The sequence below is a fragment of the Aspergillus steynii genome (assembly GCF_002849105.1).
Source record: "Aspergillus steynii IBT 23096 chromosome Unknown P170scaffold_2, whole genome shotgun sequence".
Lineage (NCBI taxonomy): Eukaryota > Fungi > Ascomycota > Eurotiomycetes > Eurotiales > Aspergillaceae > Aspergillus > Aspergillus steynii.
This window is the reverse complement of record NW_020194399.1, coordinates 2,590,768-2,616,078: the sequence shown is the minus strand read 5'-3', so window position 1 is coordinate 2,616,078 and position 25,311 is coordinate 2,590,768. Positions and strand designations below refer to the sequence as shown.

At 52.5% G+C, this 25,311-nt stretch overlaps 12 protein-coding genes across 12 annotated transcripts; 7 read left to right on the top strand and 5 right to left on the bottom strand.

Moving 5' to 3' along the window:
- Positions 1-144: 144 nt before the first annotated feature.
- On the top strand, positions 145-2,069 carry P170DRAFT_350708 (putative arachidonate 5-lipoxygenase; the record flags this gene model as incomplete). The annotated part of the gene is made up of 3 exons (XM_024843818.1): positions 145-504; positions 559-1,153; positions 1,201-2,069. 3 exons carry the CDS (start codon positions 145-147, stop codon positions 2,067-2,069), a joined length of 1,824 nt encoding a protein of 607 aa, XP_024707548.1.
- Positions 2,070-2,238: 169 nt separating this feature from the next.
- P170DRAFT_453695 (TMEM53 family protein) lies at positions 2,239-3,125 on the bottom strand (the record flags this gene model as incomplete). Its single annotated transcript, XM_024851381.1, has 1 exon — positions 2,239-3,125. One exon carries the CDS (start codon positions 3,123-3,125, stop codon positions 2,271-2,273), a length of 855 nt encoding a protein of 284 aa, XP_024707547.1. The 3' UTR covers positions 2,239-2,270.
- A 225-nt stretch (positions 3,126-3,350) lies between these two features.
- P170DRAFT_507086 (putative MFS monocarboxylate transporter) lies at positions 3,351-4,719 on the top strand (the record flags this gene model as incomplete). The annotated part of the gene is made up of 2 exons (XM_024854445.1): positions 3,351-3,885; positions 3,941-4,719. The coding sequence occupies 2 exons, from the start codon at positions 3,351-3,353 to the stop codon at positions 4,717-4,719; spliced, it is 1,314 nt and encodes a 437-aa protein (XP_024707546.1).
- Positions 4,720-5,796: 1,077 nt separating this feature from the next.
- Positions 5,797-7,635, top strand: P170DRAFT_462245 (cytochrome P450; the record flags this gene model as incomplete). The annotated part of the gene is made up of 4 exons (XM_024852087.1): positions 5,797-5,882; positions 5,925-6,129; positions 6,194-6,803; positions 6,866-7,635. The coding sequence occupies 4 exons, from the start codon at positions 5,797-5,799 to the stop codon at positions 7,633-7,635; spliced, it is 1,671 nt and encodes a 556-aa protein (XP_024707545.1).
- A 1,594-nt stretch (positions 7,636-9,229) lies between these two features.
- Positions 9,230-11,050, top strand: P170DRAFT_453692 (MFS transporter; the record flags this gene model as incomplete). Its single annotated transcript, XM_024851380.1, has 1 exon — positions 9,230-11,050. One exon carries the CDS (start codon positions 9,230-9,232, stop codon positions 11,048-11,050), a length of 1,821 nt encoding a protein of 606 aa, XP_024707544.1.
- A 575-nt stretch (positions 11,051-11,625) lies between these two features.
- On the top strand, positions 11,626-13,668 carry P170DRAFT_377857 (FAD-dependent oxidoreductase). The gene is made up of 9 exons (XM_024845421.1): positions 11,626-11,830; positions 11,885-12,010; positions 12,073-12,147; positions 12,204-12,389; positions 12,442-12,694; positions 12,746-12,937; positions 12,989-13,186; positions 13,237-13,347; positions 13,426-13,668. Exons 1-8 carry the CDS (start codon positions 11,720-11,722, stop codon positions 13,341-13,343), a joined length of 1,248 nt encoding a protein of 415 aa, XP_024707543.1. The 5' UTR covers positions 11,626-11,719; the 3' UTR covers positions 13,344-13,347; positions 13,426-13,668.
- On the bottom strand, positions 13,626-14,299 carry P170DRAFT_377854 (translocon subunit SSS1; the record flags this gene model as incomplete). Its single annotated transcript, XM_024845420.1, has 3 exons — positions 13,626-14,018; positions 14,073-14,159; positions 14,215-14,299. The coding sequence occupies 3 exons, from the start codon at positions 14,297-14,299 to the stop codon at positions 13,978-13,980; spliced, it is 213 nt and encodes a 70-aa protein (XP_024707542.1). The 3' UTR covers positions 13,626-13,977.
- A 1,706-nt stretch (positions 14,300-16,005) lies between these two features.
- Positions 16,006-16,983, top strand: P170DRAFT_462242 (uncharacterized protein; the record flags this gene model as incomplete). The annotated part of the gene is made up of 1 exon (XM_024852086.1): positions 16,006-16,983. The coding sequence occupies one exon, from the start codon at positions 16,006-16,008 to the stop codon at positions 16,981-16,983; it is 978 nt and encodes a 325-aa protein (XP_024707541.1).
- Positions 16,984-17,100: 117 nt separating this feature from the next.
- On the bottom strand, positions 17,101-18,051 carry P170DRAFT_444272 (thioesterase family protein; the record flags this gene model as incomplete). Its single annotated transcript, XM_024850623.1, has 1 exon — positions 17,101-18,051. One exon carries the CDS (start codon positions 18,049-18,051, stop codon positions 17,101-17,103), a length of 951 nt encoding a protein of 316 aa, XP_024707540.1.
- Positions 18,052-19,132: 1,081 nt separating this feature from the next.
- Positions 19,133-20,398, bottom strand: P170DRAFT_352811 (putative monocarboxylate permease; the record flags this gene model as incomplete). Its single annotated transcript, XM_024843940.1, has 1 exon — positions 19,133-20,398. One exon carries the CDS (start codon positions 20,396-20,398, stop codon positions 19,133-19,135), a length of 1,266 nt encoding a protein of 421 aa, XP_024707539.1.
- Positions 20,399-20,900: 502 nt separating this feature from the next.
- On the top strand, positions 20,901-22,249 carry P170DRAFT_488779 (Zn(II)2Cys6 transcription factor domain-containing protein; the record flags this gene model as incomplete). The annotated part of the gene is made up of 3 exons (XM_024853976.1): positions 20,901-21,104; positions 21,160-21,499; positions 21,562-22,249. The coding sequence occupies exons 1-3, from the start codon at positions 21,065-21,067 to the stop codon at positions 22,247-22,249; spliced, it is 1,068 nt and encodes a 355-aa protein (XP_024707538.1). The 5' UTR covers positions 20,901-21,064.
- A 601-nt stretch (positions 22,250-22,850) lies between these two features.
- P170DRAFT_472143 (NAD(P)/FAD-dependent oxidoreductase) lies at positions 22,851-24,911 on the bottom strand (the record flags this gene model as incomplete). The annotated part of the gene is made up of 6 exons (XM_024852913.1): positions 22,851-23,308; positions 23,383-23,922; positions 23,993-24,421; positions 24,505-24,547; positions 24,610-24,706; positions 24,787-24,911. The coding sequence occupies 6 exons, from the start codon at positions 24,909-24,911 to the stop codon at positions 22,851-22,853; spliced, it is 1,692 nt and encodes a 563-aa protein (XP_024707537.1).
- Positions 24,912-25,311: the final 400 nt, after the last annotated feature.

Here is a 25,311-nt window from a genome sequence, read left to right as displayed (position 1 = left end):
TCCGCGGAGTGCGAGTCGGACAAGGACGAGGAGACAAGAACCGTGGTGCCAGGGGTTCTGGTGGATATATACTACGTGGGGTGTTGTTTCTGCACTCTATGATCGTCAATGAGGGCATATTGATTGTATGAATTTCTATCCACTATGAAGACATCACGCATCTCCACTATCAGCCTACTGGTTGGATGTATCCCTGCTGCTGCAAGTCCGATCTCCTCCCAGTCTGTCTTGTCGGTATCGGTTCCTCTACCTGGGGATGAAGGCACCCAGTACTCCCTGCCGATGTTCGATCCCAAGCCCTGGGAGCGGATGGCAGAGATTCATCTCGCTCGCGAGGGCTACCTCTATGGACCACCTCTTCTGGGGAATACCTCTGCCTTCCCGACAGGAGTCTTGGGAGATGCCATGGTGGCCCGCGATCGATATCTATGGTTCAAAGACGTAGAATACGTGACTGAAAATGTCTACCCGGAGCTGGAGAAGGCGGCTGCAGCGCTTGTTCAGGTGAGGATGTGCCCTAAACAGATTCATCTGGAATGACTGCTAACTATCAGACAGGAAGGTGGTCTTAGGGATCTTTCAAGCTACAAGGCGATCTACGAAGATCAGTGGACCGCGACTGTTCCCGACGGCGTGGCCCCAGGCATGCTGAGCAATTGGACGCAGGACCTTTTGTTCTCCATGGAAAGACTGTCAACCAACCCATATGTCGTGCGTCGTTTGCATCCGCACCACGACGGCCTTCCCTTCCAGGTAGAAGACCGAGTCGTGCGGCATCTGGCAGCGGGACGGACACTCGCGGACCTCCATGACGAAGGTCGGTTGTTCAAGGGAGACCACTCCTACCAGGCGAGGTATTCTCAGACCCCAAACCGCTGGACGGCCGCCTGCACAGCCTACTTCTTCATTCATCCGTACTCGGGGGAGTTTCTGCCGTTGGCGATCAAGACCAACATGGGTCGTGATCTGACCTACACTCCCCTGGACGATGAGAATGACTGGCTATTTGCAAAGATGGCCTTTAGCATGAACGACCTCTTTCATTCGCAGATGTATCACCTGGCGAACACCCATGACGTGGCAGAGCCGGTGCATCAGGCTGCTCTCCGGACGATGAGCGCTCGTCATCCTGTGAGAGGGTTTATAGATCGCTGTAAGTGCGCTGATCTACAGTTCCCTAGAATCTACTAACCGTTCTAGTAATGTACCAGGCATACGCGGTTCGTCCCATCGGGACAGAATTTCTGTTCAACGAGGGAGGCTTCTACGACAGCTCATTTGCCCTGCCAAACTTTGCTGGCATCAGGTTTGCAACGGAAGCATACTGGGCGCACGCAGGCCACTTCCGAGCGACTGAATTCCACCGTGACCTAGCAGACCGAGATCTAATCGACTGCAAGTACGGACCGGAACTCAGCTCGTTCCCATACTACTCAACCGTATCCCCCATGATGGATGCCATACAGGACTTTGTGCGCGAATTCGTAGCATCGTACTATCCATCCGAGGAGATGCTAATGCAAGACCGCGAGCTCCAAGCCTGGATTGTCGAAGCCAACGACGAGGCCGAAGTCATCGACTTCTTCAAGCCACCTCTCGTGGACAGGGAATCTCTCACCTCCATCCTCTCCCACATGGCCTTCTTATCCGGAATCGCGCATCATGCTCTCAACGGAGCCACCGTCGGCGAAGTCTCTGGAATTCTCCCCCTCCATCCCTCATCCTTCAACCGTCCTCTGCCTGAGACAAAAGGAAGCATAACCTCGCTGATGCCATATTTACACAATGAAACAGAAGCCATCAAGCAGGCATCGCTGCTGGTTCGTTTCAATCGTCCCTTGCTGGACGAACAGGAGGGCAATCTTCCGCAGATGTTCTCGGGGGTTCAGTTTCTCTCGCGGACTGAAGTATCGGTGCAAACGGCCGAGTCCCGGTTTCGAGAACAGATGTTGAAGATTAGCGATTTGATTCGGGCAAGGGAGTTTGATGATAGGGGGCTGTCTGAGGGGATGCCGTTTATTTGGAGGTCGATTGATCCGAGGAAGATTCCGTATTATTTGTGTGTCTGATAAGAAAGGAATTCACTTGCGTACTGTTTTATGTTTCCAAGAGAAGAGACATATGTGTATTTAAAAGTGCCATATTTAGTGTATGAGATTCCCAGTATCTTGCCATGATCCAGAACGATTATCTAGATTTATCTCGAGTGACAGTACCACACACCCAGGAAATACAGTGAGAGCATCTTCTACCAGTAGATAAAAATCCAATCAAAGCTTCGAAGCCTTCGGCAGACTCCAATCCCATGCCCGTTGAACAGCCGCAGAGTACTTTGCCTCATCCTGGGCCATATGAGCGCAATGACCACTCCCATCGAACCGAATCTCCTGCACATTCCATCCCTTCAACCGCGCATCCTCCGCATGGTCGCGAATATCGCGCCAGTCCGTCATTTTATCTGCCTCGGAGTAGAGATAGCAAATATTCCCATTAACTCCGACATCACGCATCTCGTCGCCTGGGTCAACCGTCTCTTCATCCAACAGGGTCCGCCGCATCAAAGAAGCCGGGTTCTCGTTCCCACAGGCAATCCACGTATACAGCAAGACCAGCAGAAAGTGAACCACCATGGAACCGAAAAAGCGACCGGCCGGAGGCAGCGAGAAGACCATGGCGTCGTACGATTTCCAATACGTGCCTTTGGCCGGCGAGCTGTCCAGCACCAGCCCGACCAGCGGCAATGGCTGGTGAAGGGTTTCGCGCAGGGTGATCAGCAACTGCGTGGCTGTGTTCGTGCCCCCGTTGGAGAACGTATGCAGGAGGATCTTGGGTGGATGTGCGTGGGAACCCTCGGCGAGAGTGTCGTAAATTGCCCGGACGGCGGGCTGAATCCGACGGCGTTGGTGAGCATAGCTGCTGACCAGGATGGCCACTTCGGACTCGATCAACAGGATGCGCGCATGCGGGGCGACCGCACGATGCAGATCGACATACTTGCAGATATGCTTGGACGAGGCCCCCAGCCAGGTGCAGATAACGACCAACTGGCCGGGATGCGGCTTTTCCGGGCAGCGCAACCAAGTGCGGACGCCCAGCGATTGGAAGTGCAGAAAAGACTGCGCCATGGCACCCTTGAACCAGGAGTCTAATCCCTGGCTTATGAGATGACAGACAAATCCAAAAATTATGCCGAGGTCGATTTCAAAGCAAGCAGGTTTCACGCAGCTCAAATTCAGCAGTTTCCTCGCGCTGAGGATGGCAGTCCTTTTATATTGTTCTAGAATCCCCCGGCATCGCAGTTAGCCCTAACTACTGCCAAATCTTGCACGTCACTGCACTCGCCCTCTACAATGGCTTCCACCCAGCAAAGATCCTCTGCTTCCAAGGAAAATACCGAGGCCAACGCATCTGTGGAACCAGTCGCTGCTCCGGTCACTCCGCCACCGCCCAACGGCGGGTTCGCAGCCTGGGTGGGCGTCTTCGCCGGCTTCTTGCTGTTTGTCACCACCTGGGGCTTCTCGACTGCGTATGGGGCCTTCCAGCAGTACTACCAGGCACATCTGCTCAGTGACAGCTCGCCCTCGCGTCTATCATGGATCGGCACCGTCAACGCCTTCTTCCTCATCTCGACGGGGGTCATTGCCGGCCCGCTGTTCGACCGAGGGTTCCTCCTGCATGTCATGACCCTCGGCTGCTTCCTGACCACCTTTGGCCTGATGATGCTCAGCCTCTGTGACCAGTACTACCAACTACTCCTGTCCCAAGGTTTCTGCTGCGGCATCGGAAGTGGCCTGATCTACGTGCCAGCCCTATCTCTCGTCTCGACCAGCTTCACGACCCGCCGCGGCATCGCCGTGGGCATGGTCACCACCGGCGCCAGCATCGGTACTCCCGTCCAGCCCCTGTCCAAATCCTAAACACAAGAGCTGACACGAAGCAGGCGGCGTCCTCTTCCCCATCATCTTCATCCGCCTACAACCCCGTATCGGCTTCCCATGGACCGTCCGCACCATGGGCTTCATCCAGCTCGCCTGCTCCTGCATCGCCGTCCCGCTCCTCATAGCCACCACCAAGCCCAAGCGCACATCTCCGCGCCAGCTCATCCACTGGCACGCCCTGCGCGAATGGCACTTCGACGCGTACGCGATCGCCAACTTCCTCATGTTCATGGCCTACTTCATCCCGCTCTTCTACGTGCCCTTCTTCGCCACCCACGCCCTGCACACCTCCACCGACTTAAGCTTCTACCTCGTGTCGGTGCTCAACGCCGGGTCCGCCATCGGCCGTCTCGGCTCCGCAATGCTCACCATGCGATTCCGCCCCGCGCTGATCCTGCTCACGAGCGTCGTGGCGTCCGCGGCGCTGCTGTTTGGCTGGATCGGCATCACCTCCCTCCCGTCCTTCGTCGTCTTCTGCGTCCTCTTCGGCGTCTTCTCCGGGGTGCTTATCTCTGCGAATCCGCTGCTTATCGCGCACCCGGTTGTGTCGCCGTCGCCGGCGATGATCGGCACGCGCATGGGCATGCAGTGGTTTGCTACGAGCGTGGGGGTGTTGATTGGAGCGCCGATTGCTGGCGTATTGGAGGGCCATGGGGGTGGGAATGGCTACTTGGGTCTGCAGGCGTTCAGCGCGGCGATTATGGCGGGTGGTGCGATGTTCCTGCTGGTGCCGTTTTTCGCCGCTTGGAGGTATGATCGGAGTCGGAAGGAGGGTCAATGACGATGGGAGGGAGGTTATTGGGTTGAAAAGCAGGTTGGTGAGCTGAGGTTGCCAGAATGTGACTATCTTACGTCAATCAAGGAGTGGTTCTGTCAATGAGGATCGATTTATGCTTCTTCATCTCCTCGCATCTGATGCAGTGTAAGTAACGGTTTCTGGTAATATACAGTATGGTCTGGTACGTTCTGACCGGTACCGTATATTACCAACCGTTAATACATGGCGGTACCATCCATACGACGATCCAAACATCCAACGACATCCACCATTCAATCCCTCAGCTTGAACTCTCCATCAACACTCCCACGTAACACTAAACCCAGCTAGCAAGATCCGGTCCCCCAGCCCTGCGCATGGTTGGCACACCCACACCCAAGCCACACTGGCACGTCAACTGTTGACGACAACCATGTGTCCGACACATAGATGATCGAACCCAAGGGGACCATCGAACTCAGATCACCACCCCCGGCCTTGGTGGTGGCAAGCACTCTAAGCATACATCACCTTGGAAATGTCTCTCGAATTCGTTCGCGTGCGCAACTCAACTCAACTCAGCCCATCCCAGCCAAGAGGTCTTTAACAACGACCAGCAACCTAATCCGGAAGTACCAGGACTCCGGGAAAGGTACCTAGCAAGCATCTCGTATTCAACCTGCGAACATGCTTCCGAGATGGCGGGAGGAAACCCTGGACGAATGTATTCTAGGCTTCGTGCAGACGCCGGGATCTCGAATCTCTAATCTCTAACGCGTTTTAACTCCGCGGATGACTACTCGGGACCACGTCTCGATGCAGTAGCCCCTAGCGAGGGCGAGATGGTAGGGCTCGGTGTCACGAATGCGGCATGAGCTCTGCGTGTAGGCTCAGAGCTTCAGGTTTATCACGCGTACGGGGATCCCGGGATACGGGATTGAGATGGAGTCAACCTCGGATGTGAATACGAGGGTTGTTTACTCATGGGGAGGGATGGGGAGGGCTTAAATGAAGTGGTTTCTGCGGTCTGCGGGCTGTGCGTTGATGGCTCTGTATATTCTCTTTCAGTTCGTGACGCTGGATTCACTACCCCTGAGCATCATGAATAGTATCAAGACGCATGATTTGCACGTTCCCGCTACGGCGGTGGCCGCAGTGTTCAAGCCGTCCACGATCGTGGGGTTTGTGTGTGTGTGCCTTATCTCTCAACTGCTGCTTTTCGCGGCAAGGTACTCGAAGACCCGCATGGCTGGGATTCCGGGGCCGTCTGGATGGCCTCTCGTGGGCATCGGCCTGGATCTACCTACCCGGCCGCGCCAGCTGCTGAACAAATGGGCGGCCAAGTACGGGGATACCTTCAAGGTGCGGGTAGGGTGGTATGACTGGGTGTTTTTCAACAATCGGGACGCCGTGAAGGAGATCTTCGATAGACAGGTAGGCACCCATCTATGTCCCTCCCTCTTTCACTGTATCCACCCCTTAACAAGCCATTCCCCAGGCCGCCGTGACATCAGGAAAGCCGCACCTGCCCATCGCGCAAGAATACTGTCTTCGCGGCCACGGCGTCCTCCCAATGACCTACAGCGCCAAGTGGAAGCGCCTGCACTACTACCTCAAGCAGCTGCTGAGCCCACGCGCCTCGGCGGCCTTCATCCCCAGCCAGGAGTTCGAGATCAAGCAGCTGCTATCCGACCTGTCCGGCGAGGCAGGCAAGGACAGTAGCACGGCGTTCTACATGCACATCCGCCGCATGACGTTCTCGATCGTCATGACCTCCGCGTATGGCCTCCGCATCCCGAATTGGGACTGCCAGGAGGTGCGTGACGTGTATGGCAACATGCGAATGCTCTCGATCATCCTGCGGCCGGGCATCTTCTGGATCGACGTGTTTCCGCCGCTGAATTGGCTGCCGCGGTTCTTGTTTCCGTCCTGGCCCAAGGCAAAGGCCATGGCGAAGATCATGCACGGCGCGAAGATGAGACACTGGGAGAATCTGAAGGAGCGGATTGCGCAGGGCACGGCGCCCGAGTGCTTCGCTAAGGACCTGATGGAGTCGAATTATAAGGACTTTGGGCTGGAGGAGGAGGCCATGAGTTGGTTGGCTAGTGGTTAGTCTCTCACACCCCCTTTCTCTCTCCCCTAGAAGGCTACATGAAGCTAACAATCCCAGCCGTGCCCGAGGCCGGCGCCGAAACCACCGCCAGTGCCCTAAACGGCATGATCCGGTACCTGGCCAGCTTCCCAGAAGCCCAAGCCGCCGCACACGAGGAAGTGAGCCGCGTCCTCGGCAACAAACGCATGGCCACACTCGACGACGAGCCCAACATGCCATACATCCGGGCCGTGATCAAAGAGACGCTGCGCCTATGCCCCGTCGCAACGACCGGGCTCCGCCGCATGACGGACGCAGACATCAAATACCGCGACCACACGATCCCCAAGGGCACAATCTTGCTCGCCAACATTAATAACCTCCACTGGGACGAGGCCTTCTTCGCTGACCCCTTCAGCTTCAAACCCGAGCGATACCTCAACCACCCTCATCGGTCCGCCGTCTACGCCGCTGGTGGAGACGTCACCGCGCGCGACCACTTCACGTTCGGTGCCGGCCGGCGCATCTGTCCGGGCATTCACCTCGCCGAGAACGGGCTGTTTCTGGCGGTGGCGAATATCATCTGGGCGTATGAGTTTCGGCCACCGATTGGGAATGACGGGAAGGAGGTGCCGCTGGATATCAGCGACGAGGGGTTCATGGAGGGGGCGATTCGAGTGCCGCAGCAGTATGAGATTCGGATTTTGCAGAGGAATTCGGAGCGGGCAGAGACGATTCGGCAGCAGTGGGAGAAGGCGCAGGAGGATGGGTACGTGTTACGGGGGATTCATGTCGATGCGAACGGGGGGGTGAAGGGGGGAGTGCAGAAGGAAAAGGCTGCGAAGTAAGGTACTGATCTGGGTTCTTTTTTTGTTGCTTTAGGTAGTTCTGCTTCGTTTCCATGGCACCTGAGTGCCTTGCGAGTTCGTGTTTCTGACAATGTCGAAAAGTCCGCTCATTTCCTTAAACGAACAATGAAGTATTCCATCCTGTTCAAATGCCGATGCAGATCACCTCGATAGTTCCAAATCGCCTCCTTGCGTCCATCCACGCGGAAGCTGATGTCACCGTTGAACATAATCACAACGTCGATCATGCATGTCTCAGCTGCGAGGATCAGGAGGTGCAAGATTTTGAAATTCAGGACATGCGAAACTTGCTCCGTCAAGAAGCTCAGTCTAATTAATTATCCCAATGAAGGCGTGCCTGTAGATCTCCCGAGTCGTTGACGTAAGATGTCTAATTATTGGGGTTGGGCCTCGCGCGTCCCTAGCATTCCCATCGCTCTGAATAATGAATGTGAATCCATTCCCTGAGCTGGAGATCGTCATAGGGGATTGCCGTTCGTCGCGGGCGCAGATTATCCAGACTAATTGGCGATCACTTGGAGTCCACTCCAGTCGGGCGCTGGATTCGGCGCGATGTTAAGTCATTGCTGGTCATTGATGTTCGCGATTTTTGAAAGAAGCTGGAGTCGTAATCCTATAGTGTTAATTTCGATTCGGTTGGAGCAGGTCTAGAAACCAAGACCTCTAGGCATAATCCTTCTGATTATCGCGCCATCTCGGTTAATTTTTTAGACAATCTGTTAGCATCTGCATCGGCATGCCGGTTTCCGCACTTCCGAAAATTATCAGAAACGCTACAAGCGAAAGAAAAGGACCAAAAACATAAGAGCAGATCTATGAGCCAGGAATACTGCGACTAAGTCACCTGCAGCGTAAAAACCCGACCAACACGACTGAAAGTCGGTGTGATAGGGCTCAGCCCTCCAGTACAACCACATGCAAATGCTCCTATACAGCGTACAGCCTTAAGCATGGACTCAACTCCGGAAACCGTCTTCCGCAAGCAATACCACGGACCAGCTCCTATTGGAACGTGGGGACTGGGACGTGTTAACGGCGGTGTGCTGGTGGATCGCATTATCTCACATCTGCTATCTCTAGAGGCATCGTGTCGAGGCCGCGGTGGATTTCAGCAGGGGCGAGGCTTGCGCCTGAAAAGCCCGATAGGGCAGAGCCATCTAGTGTCCCTTGCACCCTGGCGAAGGAGCGCAGCAGTAGTGGAAGAAGACCTCCGTGTCGGATATCAAAATCCAGCGAGATTGACGTGATGGTCGAGAGGCCCACATTCCGACGGCCGCTGATACGCGCAATTCTCGCCAGGGACCACCGCACCATGCAAAATCTTATCGCCCGGTGGATCTCCCCAGCTTCAGTTGGAGCTTTTCGCCACTCGGTGTGGGTGGGTTGGATTTCGTTGGACGCTGTATATATTAGAACTTATCCCCCGAGATGATGATGGGGGGGGGGGGGGGGAATTGTGCCATTACTTTCAGCTCCGCGCAGCACGATCTATAGTTATTTTCAGCCACATGCTCTAAGCACTCTCACTTACAGTACAATCCACAACTGGATTCATACTTGAACTGCCTCCACCATGCCTGGAGAATCCTCCAATGCTGGCAAGGCCGGTGAGGCTGCAAAGGCCCCGACGGTCACCGTCACGAACCAGGAGGGCGTCGACTCAGCTCCTCTGTCAGCGCGTTCCTCGTTCTCTTTGAACAACTACAACTATCAATCACCTCCCACTCCGGCCACGGGGGCGCAGACTCCCGATCCATTGCTGAACCCGAAGGGCATCGTGCAAGAGGACGTGTTGAAGAATTTCCCCAACGCCATCCCCGGTCGCCAGGAAGAATATGAACTCGACCAGCATAAGGGATCCGAACTACCGGGTCATTTCACCCACCGCAAAGCCTCAGCCACGCCGGGGCTCGCCGACGAATCTGGTTCTCCTCCTCCACGGCCATCGCAGGGCATCCCACCGGAGATCGGCAGCTTTGGTGCAGAAATCGTCCTCATCATAGTCTGCTCCGCCGGTCTCATGCTGTTCTCCTTCCTCCTGGGCGACGTGCTCGCTCCCCAGGAGGAATTCCGCAAGGCCCTCGGCATCTCCAACACGGAGCTCCCCTGGCTCGTCGGCTCGTTCAACGTAGCCAATGGCATCTCTGTCGTGGTATCGGGCTCGCTATCCGACTTGACGCCGCCAAAAAGTCTCATGGTGGGTGCCTTCCTCTGGCTCACGGTGTGGAACATCGTGGGCGCATTCTCCCTGCAGCCCTCGCGATACGTGCTCTTCTTCATCGTGCGCGCCATGCAGGGGTTGGCCATCGGCGTGCTCGTCTCTGGCAGCATGAGCATCCTTGGCCGTGTGTACAAGCCTGGAATTCGGAAGAACCGCGTCTTCTCAGCCATGGCGGCCTGCGCGCCCTTCGGCTTCTCCCTAGGCGCCATCGAAGGCGGCGCTCTACACCAACATCTCCCCTGGATCTTCGGCACCAACGCCATCATCACGGGCCTCTGCGCCGTCGCCGCCTACTACTCCATTCCCACGCTGCGCCCCGTCGCCGACGCCGACGGCAAGGAGGCCCCCTCCCTGCGCCAATTCGACTACATCGGCGCCATCCTCGCCATCCTTGGCTGCGTGTGTCTGCTCTTCGGCCTGACCCAGGGCTCTGTGACGCAGTGGTCCGCGTATACCTGTGTCCTGACGGCCTTGGGAATCGTGTTCCTGATCGCGCTCTTCATCGCCGAGCGCTACGTCACTCGACCCTTGATCCCCACGCGCCTCTGGAGCACCAAGGGCTTCACGCCGCTCATGATCGCTTACTTCCTCGGCTTCGGGTCCTTCTTTGGCGCGTGGCAGTTCTACGCCGTGCAGTTCTGGCTGCGCATTCAGCACGCCACGCCCCTGGCCGTTGCGTTGTATCACATCCCTAACGCGCTTGTCGGCGTCCTCGCAACGTGGGTCGTCAGTCGCACGCTGCATCTCGTCCCGGGCCACTATATCTACGCGACCTCGATGTTCGCCTTCACGCTAGGCCCGGCCTTCTTCCTCCCTCAGACTCCGAATACCACGTACTGGGCGCTATCGCTGCCTGGCGTGGCGCTGGTCACTTTCGGCCCGGACCTGGCGTTCGCAGCGGCGTCGATCTTCATTACGAGTAATGTGGCGCGCTCGTACCAGGGTAGTGCGGGTAGTCTGCTGGTGACGAACCAGAACCTCTCGTCGGCTATTATCACTAGTGTGGCGGATGCGATTGGAACGAAGGTCGACATGGGTGCTGATGGCGAGGTCGGCTTGAAGGGCTTGCGGGCTATCTGGTGGTTTGCGCTGGGATGTCAGCTGCTGGCTGCGTTGGTGACGGTGGTTTGGGTGAGGATTCCTAAGGAGGAGGAGAAGGAACATGTTACCTAGTTTGGGGAGATATGTTTGCGTTTGGTATATAGATTAGATTTCGATATAGATTGGTCTGGTATATAAATTTTGGTTTTTACTTCGGATTGGTCCTTTCCGCTCTCATTTTGTAAAAGTAGCATGTATGGGTCTTTTTCGGCGGAGATACTGCCCATACGCAGCGACGAGGTACATGTCACTCATCCTATCAGATACAGTCAGTCATGACTCACATCTTCCACCACTCTTTCTTGTGGGCTTTAGCGTCACATCAAAAATACTGCTTGCTCGCATACCGAATCAACCCGTCGCCAGCGACGTCGTTCTGCAAATCGTATGTTAGCTGCGTTGGTTTGCGGAGTAACACCGGTCTGCGAGCGGGCTATTCCGTTGGCCTCAATGTGAAAGACGCACATCGACCCACCCACCTCTCCGTTGTACTTCTGCAAGTAATTCTAATAGGTAAAGCGCTGTTTAAAGGCGGCAAAGTCCATCCGAATTTCCGTGTTTCTCGTCATGCCGGCGATGATATCTCCGAAGCCGCTTAGTCGGACGCCCGAAGGCCGAGGCCGGATCCACCGTTAGTTAGTATAGGGGATATATAGGAGGTTTGGGTTGGGCGATAAGAAATTGGAAGAAATTGAATCGGCTGGTTTTAAAGCACACAGCAGAGATTGCGAGTACCTCATAATGACGATTCCACGAAGACAGCGAGATCCCCTCGATGTGCTCATCATCGGTGCCGGGATCGCCGGGCTAACAGCCGCCATTGCCCTAGGAAAGCAGGGACATCGCGTTGTGGTTTGTATATCCTGCCCGTAAATACCGGAAAGTCATTAACCTTCGATTTGGTAGATCTTAGAGAAGTCGAGATTCGCGCGCGAGACAGGAGCGGCGATTTATATGCCTCCGAACTGCACGGCGCTGTTACAATGGATGGGCATCAGTCCTAGTGAGTTCGGAGGAACGTTGCTTCATCGGGTATGTTCCCTACAAGTCAATCCAGGTGTTGAGGATGGTGCTGATCAGATTTGCTATGCCAGATGCAACAATATGATCATCGAGGGAATGTTAAGAATGACCGAGACTTCACGCCGATCAGGCATGAGTGGCAGGCGGTACGTCCACTATTATCAACCATCAAGTCGAGCTAGGAATTTGACCGATGAACTAGGAATGGTACCTCGTCCACCGAGTCGATCTGCACAACCACCTAAAGCAAAAGGCACTGGAGACGGCGACCCTGCATTTAGAATGCAAGATCGTTAACATTGATATAATGTCTGCTCGTCCTTCAGTGTCGCTGGACGATGGACGCACGTTCGAATGCGACCTACTCCTCGGTGCAGATGGACTACTTGTATGTACTCTCTCCACGAGGGCTGATCCGAGCTAAAGCTCACGCATTGCAGTCTGTCCTTCGAAACAAGATAGCCCCCAGTTCTCCCGCGCCCGAACCGGTGGGCAAGTCAACCCTCCGATGGCTTCTGCCCGTGACCCAGTTGAAAAACATGGAGGCCACGTCAGAAGCTGTTCGCAACCCGGGAACATTTATCGAGTGGGCGGCAACCGACAGACGACTAGTGGCGTATCCCTGCTCGGACAACCAGATCTTCAATCTGTGCGGATTCCTGCCGACGTCAGAAGCGGGGGGTTTGGGCGAAGGTGCGCCACCCAGTCTCAATTGCAAGGTCCAGCACTGACAGAATTGTGCAGGCTGGCAAGCAAGCGGTAACAAACAGGCCTTGATTCGGGGATTCTCCGACTTTCCGCCGAGCGTGAAAGCACTGGTTGAGAATGCCGGTGATGATCTCAAAGTGTGGGAACTATACGACATGGAACCTCTACCTTCGTGGGTAAAAGGACACTCGGCGCTTCTGGGAGATGCTGCACATCCGTTCCAACCATGTGAGTTTCGAGTTGACTCCGCTTGGTCTGGCAATCATGCTAAGTATTTAGATATGGGCCAAGGAGGAGCCATGGCGATCGAAGACGCGGTGTCCCTCGCAATCTTGCTACCATTGGGCACGTCCGCAAAAGATATTGCCCGCCGGCTAGCGCTGTATGAGGAAGCACGACGGGAACGAGTTGAAACGATTCTGGAGTATACACGGATCAACGGTCGCGACGACGACGCGTCAGCGAAAAGAATCAGCCGTAGGTCCGACGAGCAAACATGCAGCGTCCAAGCTAACTGGCGAGTGCAGCGGAGGAAATGATCAGGCTCATCAGAATGTGTTTCGCGCACAACGAAGTCCAAAGCTCAGGCGCTTTGCTCCAAGAAGCCGGAGGATGTGAAGTTTCCAAGCTCTAAATCCGTGGGTCACTCAATTTCCTTCCTGGCGACATCCCGTCTTCGATCTCTGGTCATCCAGCTGACATCCTGAAACTCAAAGCGACAATTTCTTCCGTTAGAGCGATGTTCTGCTCATCGCAGAATCTGAGCCATGATAAGAAGTCAAAATTTGCGGCGCGCAATACCAGTGAGGGTTGCGTTGGCATCTGAAAGGTAGGCATCGGAGGCAAACGGGAACTGTCAGGGTCGAGTGAACATTCTGGAGTTGTTAGCAGTCACCAAGTCAAAGCTCCAAGACCAAAATTGCAAGTTTAGTGCTTTTCCATTTTCCAGAAGCAAGAACAAATTATTATGTACAGTCGAACGGAAGCGCACTACCTGGAGGGTAGAAAAAAAATAAAACCTGGTATCTCGCCTGGGGGCCGACCACCACAATAAAGGTGCAGTCCTCAAAGACTGACTATCCCCCTCGAGTGGTCGGCATTTAACGTCCCAATTAATGCAATACAAGTCATGAATATTATGAGACCGTGGCCAAGGTATCCTCTGGGCGTCCCATCCATTGGCACGAGTGAAATGGTCCGAAATCCGATCCGCCGTTCGCCTGTCCCGTTACACACCGCTGGTATCAAGAGCCGAATCGATCAAATGTTTATGCGCCACCGACGAGAACGTTGTTGACGGGGATGTGGACTGTCGAATCGCATTAGCCACCGCGTGATCAGGGGGATAAGGGGGGAGACGCACTCAGCTTGACAATGTAGCCGATGAAACCCATGACCAGGAAGCCGGTACCGACAGCCTGGCTGATCTTGATGAATTCACGCTTGTCGGCTGGATCAATGCCGGGTTAGCGATGGTCGCGTGTTTCGCAGACTGGAGAACTCACGCTTCTGGCTTCGGTTGATGAACATCATGCCATCCTTGAGGAATTCCCGAGGGACGTTAAGGAGTTCTTGCACCTGGTCAGACATTGTGGATGGAGTGCGATGGAGATGTGAAGGATCGACAAGAATTGGGTCAAGGGATGGCAGAAGACGAGGCAAGACTGGATGAGAGAACGACTGGACTGAAGGACATTTTAGACGATCGTGACGCCAGCTGTTCTCTCGCGCCGTCGGGTCGGCTGATAGTTATTCCGGCGGTGACTCCCGTTGCGGGGAATTAGTCAGCATGTCAACCAAACAGATCAGCCCGAGCAAACAGCACAAACAGACAAACAGAGCAAAGCAGCACAACAAAAGCACAAGGTCAATCAAGCCCTAAGACGAGCAGCTCCTGAGCCATCTGGAGGGATGGTATCTACCGCGGAAAGCTTCTTAGAGGATGCATATTCATTTGAAAGCGTGCATGGTGAGTTGAGGTTCGAAATTCGACAATGAGATGTAAGGTAGGGTTATATATATCATGCATGGGGCAGGTGGTAATGGAGAATCTAGTAAAGCGAAAACTGAGAATACAGAACTGGAAAGCATTCATCAGGAATCCCTCTCATCTCAAATAAGATCGCTGAAAATGAGAATGAGGAGCCAATTTAATTCCGAATTCCGACACCAGTTGCGGTGAATCTATAAATTCAGGTACAGATGTAGAGAAAAACCGGTGGGGCTGCCGAATCAACTGATGACATCGCTTCAAAATGTGCCTTGGCCTGTCATGATGGTCGAGACTGGATATACGGATATAGCCTAGATCAATATCAGGTCAACATCAGTCAGTTTACACCGAGGAGATTAAATACGGATGTCCCTTTTGCATGAAAAGGCCGCGACCCCAGCGGACAGCCCATATTGGGCATGGCCATCCAACATTGCAACATAGAGTACAAGCGTGACAAACACCGAGATCCGCCGTCCACAATACCTATTCTAATCGACAATCGCGCAAGGAAAAACAGAAGAACGCCTAACCCATAACAGAGAAAACTGCACAATGTCTCAAACCACCCATTCTAGGACCCTTTCAAGACAGGGATACAGTGGGGGCGGGAGAGGAAGAAAGAGGAAAAGATCGACAACAACAGATCCTCTCAGTGATTAACGAACCTCTCTTCCAAAGGAAATATTCGCTATCTGGGTACCAGCCAGACTCATTTTTATCGATAATGCCGGGGAATAGAGGTATGGCTAAGTAGAGTCAAAGCGGGCAGCCATTCGAGGAGTCAAAACACCCATACTGACGAGAGTTAAAATCCCGCGACACTGACATGAAGGCTGCAACCTGTCTTATACGAAGTACCTGGTCTGACTTTATGTAGCCTCGCGTTCTGCATGTTCTCAACTCGTGTCTGACTCTATCGCGGCACAATGATCGCCCTTCTCTCCATTTCCGCCCCTTGGACACTGCGCCTCGTATTTAGCTAGGCTTGGCTGTAGGGTCTTCTACCAACTTGATGTGGTTGGCTATTGGGTTTGAGATGGGTTCATTTCATCTGCATGGGAAATACTCAAGTCACGTCTAGTGTTGAAACTTGAAGGGTAGAAAAGGTATTTGTCAAGGATAAAGGCAAGGGTATGTATCGGGCTTGACCTGAGGGTTAGTTCTTCTAGTCTGCCCCGAGGGAACGGGATACATACTTCAACCGACAAAGCCCCCTCTAGTGCGTCTACCTCTTCCGAATTCCATTGTCAGCGTTCAATTCGACTCTGCTCGACGCTCAACCACAATCGTAAGCACCAAGATGCGCTTCTACCTCCTCTATACCTTCCTCTCAACACCTCTCCTGCTCTCCCTCCAGACCGCAATGGCAGAGTCCTCCGACTCCCGAACCTGCTACCAAATGGACGGCACCTCCGACCCCGGCCTCTTCCCCTGCCGCCCACCACCATCCAGCTCATCCAGCTCATCTCACTCCCCCTGCTGCCACCTCCACAACCCCAACAAGAACTCCACATCAGGCACCCGTACCGACACTGAAGTCTGCCTCGAGCCATCTGGCCTCTGCCTCGCCGCCAACGGCCTGATGTACATATCCGGCTGCACGGATCGCAGCTGGATGGACGGCTCGTGCCCACTCATCTGCCCCGACGTGCGGACGAACTGGAAGGGCAAAGCCTCCGAGGAGGGCTGGACGCAGGGCCAGCAGGTCTGGAACTGGCAGGTGATGACGTGTGCGCCGAATAGTGTCTGCTGTCGCAGGTTTGGGGCTAGTCCCGAGTGCTGCGGGAATGAGAGTTTGAGGATCCCGAATTATTCGATTGGGAGTCCGAGTTTAAGCCTTTGGGAGGGGGATGAGAGTTCCAATAGGACTGAGACTGAGACGAAGACAGGGCCTGCAGCGACAGGGAGATGTGAGAGCGCGGCGTCTGGGAATGGGAATGGAACAAAGATGAGATCCGGGAACGAGACTTGTCGTGAGGGAACAGTGGGTGCGGCAGTTGGTGCGCCACTTGGAGCAGCGTTCGTGGCGGCGCTGACGGCGATGGGATGGGCGATTCGCAAGCAGAGGATAACGGAGAGGAGGCTGCGAGAGGTCGAGACGCAGCAGGGGAAGGAGTACACGCAGACACAGGTGCAGGTGAAGTCGGATCTGGTCCCCTCGTCGGGGTATTATAAGGAGAAGTGGGCACGGAAAGTACAGGGGCCGGGGAACCATGCAGAACTGAGTGCGATCAGGCATTATGAGTTGGATGTGAGGTCGAATGCAGAGTCGGACTGATTGTACTCAACTAACGTTCGGAGAGGATATATTTATAGACTTGGTCATGTTGTATATTTGCTGCATTTTCCTACCAAGTAATCTCAAGGTTTGAACTTTCCTTAAGAAACCAATGATCTAAAATCGAGACTTTATCCGTGGATTCGGGCGCAGAATAGTCTGCTGGGTCATGCTTGCCAAAAGTCGACCCTTCGAGTCCCATACCCGTCCCTCGCTGTAGACTCTTGCATGATTCGCGACAAAACCCTTTTGTTCTGTGTAATGCCATTCTTCGAGATTTAGCCCATGTTCAAAAAAACGGAGAGAAAAGTCCAAGCTTGCACAAGCGTCCGCTTCGGACGGATGATACCCGTGATGTAAGGCAGGGATGTATGCGAGACCTTTATCCATATAGAATGCAAGAGCAGATATCTGCTCTGCTTCACCGAATAGAGGACTGCGAGCTCGAAACCTTTCTGCATGAATCGGCCAGGGGAAGGGTGGCGGGAGATTGCTTGTGAGCATCCCCTGTTTATGTATTGGTGAATGGAATAGACCGTGACCAGGGGAAAGCGGTTTCATTTCAATAAACTTCTCGATATCCTGGTAAAGATCGATGCCAGAACAGGAGGCTTGAGAAGGGCCTTTCAGAGGCTGCTCACTGGTGGTTTCAGGCAAGGTGATCAGCTCGGGGGCTGTAGCGAAGCTTACCATGGACCTGGGCTCCACGATATGAAAGTCAGCTAACGCGATGAGACAGATCTTGCGAATTCCATGTTCATCTTCTTGGGTAAGGCGAATCTCTCTTGTCTCGAAGCTTTTGCTCTTTCTCACGTTCTCAATCTGACAGAAAAGCTTGCGATCGGTATTCGCGGGTCGAATAAAGTAACCAGCGATAGAATAGAGGTGAAAGTCTCGGCGAGATTGTTGAAATGCGGCGCTGATTGCAATTGCCAGAGAACTTCCACCAAAGGCGGTTGAGGTCAGGGACCCCAGCCTAGCTGGATGGCATACTGAAGCGAAGCACCCCGGGCTCAGCGAGTGCACCGCAATTTGTTGACTGAGAGTAATCGCCTCGGAATTAACCATCGTGAATCGCTGTGCAGTATGAAGAAGGCAGGGGACAAAGAGTAAACGCCTAGAATTTTGAATCCGGGAACTATGCTGCGTTGAAATGCTCAAGCCAGGGAGACCTTGTATCACACGAAGATTCCACAGCATACAAATAAATCGCCCTTCACTAGGAAGGATCGACACTTCTTAGTGCAGTAGAATATTTGCCATCAAGACATAAAGTCTCCCCCCGAGTCCATCAAAAGTCTCCGATTGGTCTTAAGCCTCCGATCCTCCGAATCTACCTCAAGTTTTGCCGTACCCCACAATTGCTGCTAGCCCCCATTAATAGACCATTAAAAGAAACAGGAAATGTTTCAGTTTGGACGAAAGATATTGTTATTTTGCGTAAAGCAGAATATCGGAAAACGGTCGAAACTTCTTGATGGATATGACTATCAATGGCTCTGCATTTAGTATGAGCTTCGGATGAAGCAGTTAAAGTGAACCTCTATCTAACTTATCTTATAGGCCTGAGAGCGTGTAAGCAGAATACCCGAAGATACAGCCAGAATTATCATAAATAATGCAAGCCACGAGCTGTCTATATTTGCCTTGTTTGAGGAATCTCATGGACCTTGACCTTAACCCTGAGAGGGTCCGCGAAGATCCGCGAGGGTGGCCCTGCCGTAGTCTACCCATAATAAAATCGCGTCTGGTACCTAAAAGGTTTTCCTGACTTGTGGTAGAGTATAAATGATTTTATCTAATAGCTGTTATGCACATGAGAGTGGTGGAAAAAACATTCTGTAAAGTGAAGAAGAAACTTGTTCTGTAGGTCCTTACAGCGAAATTTCCACTCTGGGCCATTCAGTGAGAATGTGCCAGGGGACCCATTCCCATTTCCTCCACTTGTCTCTGCCTGAAGAATGGCTTCGTGTGTATGATGAAAGATGAAATGTTGAATTAGTAATATTTGTGCCGATATCAAAGGCGAAAGCTTAGTATACATGTTTCATTCAAGAGAAAAAAAGCCCTGATATGGCAGATCGCGTTGGCGGCATCGTGCGGTGAATATTGCTAAAGTGGACTGATCACAAATATAAGAGTTTTGAATCTATACTTTTGCGTCTAATGATGGTCCAACCTTTGCGATCCTGGCTGCTAAGGCCATAACTGCACCAAGGAGGATAGAAGACCCAGCAAACATTTGAGCTCCCAAATAATTTCCATCTTCTTGCCTGATCAAAGCACCACAAATTGCTGGCCCGGTGAGATTGGCAAAGCTCACAAAACCAAGAATCATTCCCACTCGAGTTCCCGTCCTATTAGGGTGGGGCGTCATTGTGGTCGCAACTCCCGGAAACAGAGCTTGCAATGCAGCGGCAAGGAAGCCGTACACAACAGCGAAGGCATACAATCCTGCTACAGAGTGTATAGCCGCCCAGCAGTATACAAGCAAGCTCGCGGCAATGCTAGTCGGGATTAGAATGTTGAGAGGGCCGGTCCACCTGTCTGCGATGATCGGTAGAACGACACGTCCAAGAACGCCAACTCCATTTAGAACCATCAATAGATAAATTGGCTCGACACCACCCACCTGGTCACGAATAAAGGTCCCCAGGTAAAAGAATGCAAAGTAAAGCCCCCAGAAGTTTAGAAACATGCTCAGAGAGAAGAATATGAATGGCAGCTCGGAAAATGCGGAGCTATCTATCCAGGGGCCGCTTTTTCGCGGTGATAGACGAGGCTTGAACCATATCAGGCATGGCATATAGATGCCCATCATGATAAAACCCATAGCCCTTAAAGCCCATGCAAAACCAACGCCATTCTTGAAGACCAGCCAGTTGATCAGAACTGGATATACAAGTCCACCAACCGCACCGCCGGCAGCTGCTAGCCCAACGGTGAAGGCTCGTTTCTTTTTGAAGTATTGAGAGAGGACTGCCAAAGCTGGGCAAAACGTAAAGCCATTGCCAATTCCGAGACAAACAGCCTGAGCGAGGAAAATTGACCAGTATCTTGTCGCTAACGAGGTCATAAAAAGGCCCAAGAGCTGAAGAAAAACACCAGAGGTAAAGATGACTCGGAAGTGCCCACCATCGGTAAGACGCCCCGCGACAACACCAACGATGAAAAGAAAAAACACCTGGGCACTCCCGATCCATGATACCGATGACCCTGACTGGCCAAGTGTCTGGGTGTAGTACTGCTGGAAGATTCCGTAGCCATTGGCGACGCCCCAGGTGTTGAAAAAGACGATGTGCGTAAGGACAACCTGCACCCATGCTATGAAGCCCCCATCGGGGACCTGGTCGGGTTGAGGAGATGCATGTTCCAAGTCATTCTGCTCGCGGTCGAGCTTGGGGTCGAGTTGCATCGTCGGTTTAAGGAATTCGAAACCTCTGCAGTATATCGTCGTCGATTGATTACGCGAAAGGGAGGCTCGGCAGTTCAAGAATAAGAAATAAGTCAAAGCAAAGGGGTATGTAAAATGTTATAGACCAGAAGAAAGAAAGGATGCGCTGCATTTAAAAATCTTTTATAATTGCAGTATACTTTCCGCAATTGCCGAAATGACCTTGAGCTTCCTTCCCCAGCCAGCGTTGGAGTTGGAGATGCCTTTGCCTCGGCTTCATGTTATTTCGTGGCTCCGGGCAGCGAAAGTCCACGAGAAATGAATTTCTCCGAGGGCTCTTCGCGAGTTGCCCATATTCTCTCCGGGTCGATGCTTTGCTCCATCGGCTAGTGACCCGAAGGATACTATCTCGAAAATTGGTTTTATAGATTCATTCTTTTCGGCGCGTTTCTCATTGGTTATTTGTGTCCGAGAGCCCCACTATGAGCGCCGTAAATCTTAGGTCATTGACAGTAGGATGCGTCTTGTCTTTCTGGGCGTAGTACTAGTCGATATACATCCACGGCTCTCCGGTTTCCCGCTTTCTCGGATGTTCGGAAATCATGCTGACTTCGCTGCATCCGCAGAGTCTGATTATCACCATAATTTTGCCCTCGCTGGACGCTTGACCTGCACAGCACAGTGGCGATGGATCCACGACAGGCCAGGGAATCCTGTGATAATTGCAGTGCGTCTGATAACTGCCCCGTGCCATCCCTCCAGTTACTGATGCTTGGCTACAGGAACGAAAAAGCTCCGATGCAGCGGGGAGCATCCAATTTGTTCGCGATGTTCTTCGCGCAACCATGAATGTACATACTCGCGTCGACTTCAAATGGGTAGGCCGAGAACTCGACGCGTATCCAGACAGCAGATCTCACAGCCTAAACCCACTGCACCTGCTACTCCCTCTCCCTCGGCCCATTCCAGCTTGACCGGGCCCACCACCAGCCATGGCCAGGGAATCTCTCTACTTTCTCCGGTTGGTGGCGAGTCTACATTGCAAGGGCCTATCCCTCGCCCCATTGATATAGCTTCCGAGATCACTTCCGAAGCACCGTATCTAGACGACTTCTATCATCTGTATGGTCTTGAGCGCTCCATCACTGTAGTCAGGGACAGCTGCTTACTTACTTTACTCATAGTAACACGCAACCGCAAAATCAATTTCAACCACCCGCTTTTCTCCCCAACCCTTCAAGCCCAGGCCAGACCGACAAATGCGCCTGTCCATCCGTGCTTTACTTATTGTTGGAGCAGCTGAGAAACAAAACCACATGGGTGGTCCCGGATGACTTGCTTATTCTTCGAAATTGCAGGGACAAGGCCTTAGGCGTCGCCACGTGTGATCAGTGTCCTCTGCGATATTTTTCCGTGATCCAGAACGGGTTAATACTGGGTGTCGTTACCACCTGCATCGCAGAATGTTACGCCAGACTACTCGAGCAAATCGACCAAGAGGAGCTGCAAGCCACGAGCAAAAGACAGAGAAAACATCTTGATATCTCCAACAATCATCTAGTTGGGCAATCGTCTTCTGGTTCACCCTCTGCACAACCGACCTTCACTATTGAGATCACGCCTTCAGAATGGCGAGACTCGATGCGCAAAATCATAAAGTCGGAGATACATGGGGTAGAAGCACAGAGGGGAAATTGCTTTATGACTTTCGTGCTTCAACTAGAAGAGCGGCAGAGGAACTGGCATCAGTCACCACCGGCGCGCGATTGTCCATCATACTACCGCTCTAGCTGTAATCACCCTGACCGAGTTCCATCATGTCTGGCAGTTCTTGATGATACCAAGAGGCTTATCAATAGTTTCCATCTATGACTTAGTTGCTAGCAATATCATGCCTGGCCGCTTGCCTCATGGTAGCAATCTTCACTTTTGTATTTCCAGTTAGGCTTGAGCCGGCAATAGCGAGCCCCATGGATTTAAAGCTATCCGCAAACCAGGGCCCGAACAAGCCACCCACATACTCTTCTCAACATAAATCAAAGCAAATACTCTCTGAATCATGCATTGTGATGTTTCAACAAACTTGAACCCATTGATGTCCTGGCAGGAATAGCTCCCAAACGCTGGGTCTCTTCCCATGCGTCTTCGGGCGTATGCATACGTCGGAATCGGCCAACTACTCGGAGACTTCTGAAGCAAAAAGGACAATTTCAAGTGCGTTTTTAAGCTTATAGGTCCCGTTGCCCTCCAGATCTTCAGCAGATGAACGATGAACCCATCTTTAGCTGAATCACCCAATCTTCGGATCACGGCCGAAAGGAGCAAACGTGAACATTTGGAAATAGTACAGCGAAATCAAACAGACAAATGTCTCTTACTTGAAAATAAAACTGCTTGAAACCGGAGCGCAGATTTCTCTGATGGATATTGTGGCCAGTGAGCTACTTCTCATCCCGTTTGTTTGACTGAATAATCAACAAAGTTGAACCTTCGACGTGGGTAGATGAACGCTTCCCTCCCGAATCTCCGGGCCCTTACCATCCAAAAATCGCGGCGAAAAGAAATGAGCCCGATCAATTTTGGCCTGCCCAGATTTAACAAGCCCCAGTTTACCGCGTACTAAGTTTGGCGCCAGTCCGTCGATAGTGTCGAGCGTGAAGCTATCCATCTCGAAGGGGTCTTCACGAATCATACGCCTACTTCGGAGTGTCTCTAGCACCTGCAGCTCGTCCGCCGTAAGATGTTTTTGTATATCGTCGAGTGCATTCGCCGCTGTCGCGTCACTTTGCAATTTCGTGAGCTTCTCGAACAGTGCGTCTTTCTGTTCCGGCGGGACATATGTGAATGCCCTGAAGCAGAATTTGAGTGCCTTGGAGATTTCTGAATCGGAAGTTTTGCCTGTGGTGTCGGCATCGACTGTACCTTGAATGACTAAAACAACAAAAATCTGGTTAAACCAAGAACTGGAACTGGGACTAGGGTATGGTGGTTCGAAAAGTCCTTACTAGGTCTAAGAAGATCAAAAGCTCTTTGGAACCCTTCCTCGTCCATGTCCTGGATGATAGGCTCATGCTGTTCGCGAATCTGCTTTGTGGCACTGCTAACCGCCAAGAAGAATCGGGTATAGCTCTCAACCGTCTTCTTGGAGTGCCACGAGCCTGCAGTCTGTTCATCACAGTCACCCCTGATCGAAGCTGCAATAGTAGCTGCCGCTGAGAGACCGCCTATCACGGCGAGATGAACTCCCGAGGAGAACAAAGGGTCGATGAAACTACCGGCGTCTCCGCAGATGCGTGCATTTGATAAGTGATAAGCTGACGCGGTATAGGACCAGTCCGACGCCGATTTGACATCGGTGACTACCTCTGCCTCCGAGAGGAGCTCCTTAGTCCTAGGCGCCATTTTGACGCATTGCTTATAGAAATCCAAGGTTGAGGGACGTCCCAGCTCTCGCTTCTTTTCAGTCGCAAGTTTCTGGTCCTGAACAATTCCGACGGAGCGAGTGCCATCGTGTAGTGGCATGAACCAAGCCCAGCCGCTGGCATCTGTTTTGTTCCTTAGCAAAAAGGCCGATATCTAAGCATAGAAGTGAAATAGGCTCTTCCACGAACTCACCGTCCAATGCCTCAAAGTATGGCGAACCTTCCATGTGCGTCCCAGGGCCATATACCTTGTCAGTCCTCCAGTAAGCCCAGTTAGCAACGTTCTTGAAATTATCGTTGAACTTCCGGTTCTTCAGGTATTTCGTGCTCAGGATGCCATGCCTTCCGCTAGCATCCACAAGGTACTTCAAGGCGATGGATCCAGAAGTGCCATCTTTGCGGACCCAGGTGACAGACACGGGTCGGCCAGGATTCGATACCCCATTCGACTTTGGGCCCGCTTCATTAGTTTCTGGCTCAAATTGGATTGCGTCGACCTTGGTTTCGTCAAAAATATGAGCGCCACAAGTCCCGGCGTGTCTGAAGAGCAGGTCGTCGGATTCGGATCGGATCAAGTTCCAGGCATATCCATCAGGACCGCCTGCCTCAAGAAAGTCGGTGTCTTGACAGATATTAGCTTATGTGTGGAAATGTACATATAGGGGACATGGGAATAATTAGGAAGAAGGAGCAGGAAAGACTTACAGGCATCGGGCTGAGCTTGAGCGAGTCGGAAAACTGCACCATTCTATAAGTGGCGTTAGCGTATTAATTAACGATTCAAGAAAAAGCACAATATAAGTAAAGTACCTTGTGGTAGAATCCATGAGCATTGAAGGTATCGTAAAAGTCTATGAACTTGAAGAAGTGGCGTAGGGAAGGAAGAGTGCTTTCGCCGATATGATACCTGTCACACGTGAGATGAGCCCAACAGACAGCAACCTACTATACGATTGAGACTCCAGAAAACCTATTGTGATAACTGACCTGGGGAATTTATCTGCCTCCAGTAATACCGTCTCAATCCCTTCACGGGCCAAAGCTGCTGCTGCATATGAACCAGCGGGGCCTCCTCCAATGACCAGCACAGTGCAGCTTTGTGGAACGGTCATAATGGGCAGGATAGAAGAGTAGGCTGTGGAATCAGGGATACGAGATAGCTATATAGATTACTAGTTGTGACTGAATCAGTCTTGCAAGAAACTCGATATCGATGTTCAAGAAATCATCAGCGAAAGGGAATAATCGAGCACTTATACCTCAACTTTTATATCCGTTGAGGGCACTTATTCGCCTACCGAGGAACAGCCTGATCGGCAACGGAAGCATCATTGTATTTGAGGGACGAGATAGCCGATAGATTATAGGCTACACTTTATTTTACATACGTCCTTAATGATGTATATTACGGTAGTCATAGACAAAAGAAATAGCATCTCAAAAATATCTCATATATAACACATATGTACATTACATCTCTATACATGGAGGAAATTGGGCATCGGACCTATA

What these genes read in the sequence shown, in the direction of transcription:
- P170DRAFT_377857 (XM_024845421.1), top strand. Translation starts at nt 11,720, where the DNA reads ATGACGATTCCACGAAGACAGCGAGATCCCCTCGATGTGCTCATCATC. An exon ending in GAGGAACGTTGCTTCATCGG is followed by an intron (nt 12,011 to 12,072) that starts GTATGTTCCCTA and finishes TTGCTATGCCAG; the next exon opens with ATGCAACAATATGATCATCG. An exon ending in TCAGGCATGAGTGGCAGGCG is followed by an intron (nt 12,148 to 12,203) that starts GTACGTCCACTA and finishes CCGATGAACTAG; the next exon opens with GAATGGTACCTCGTCCACCG.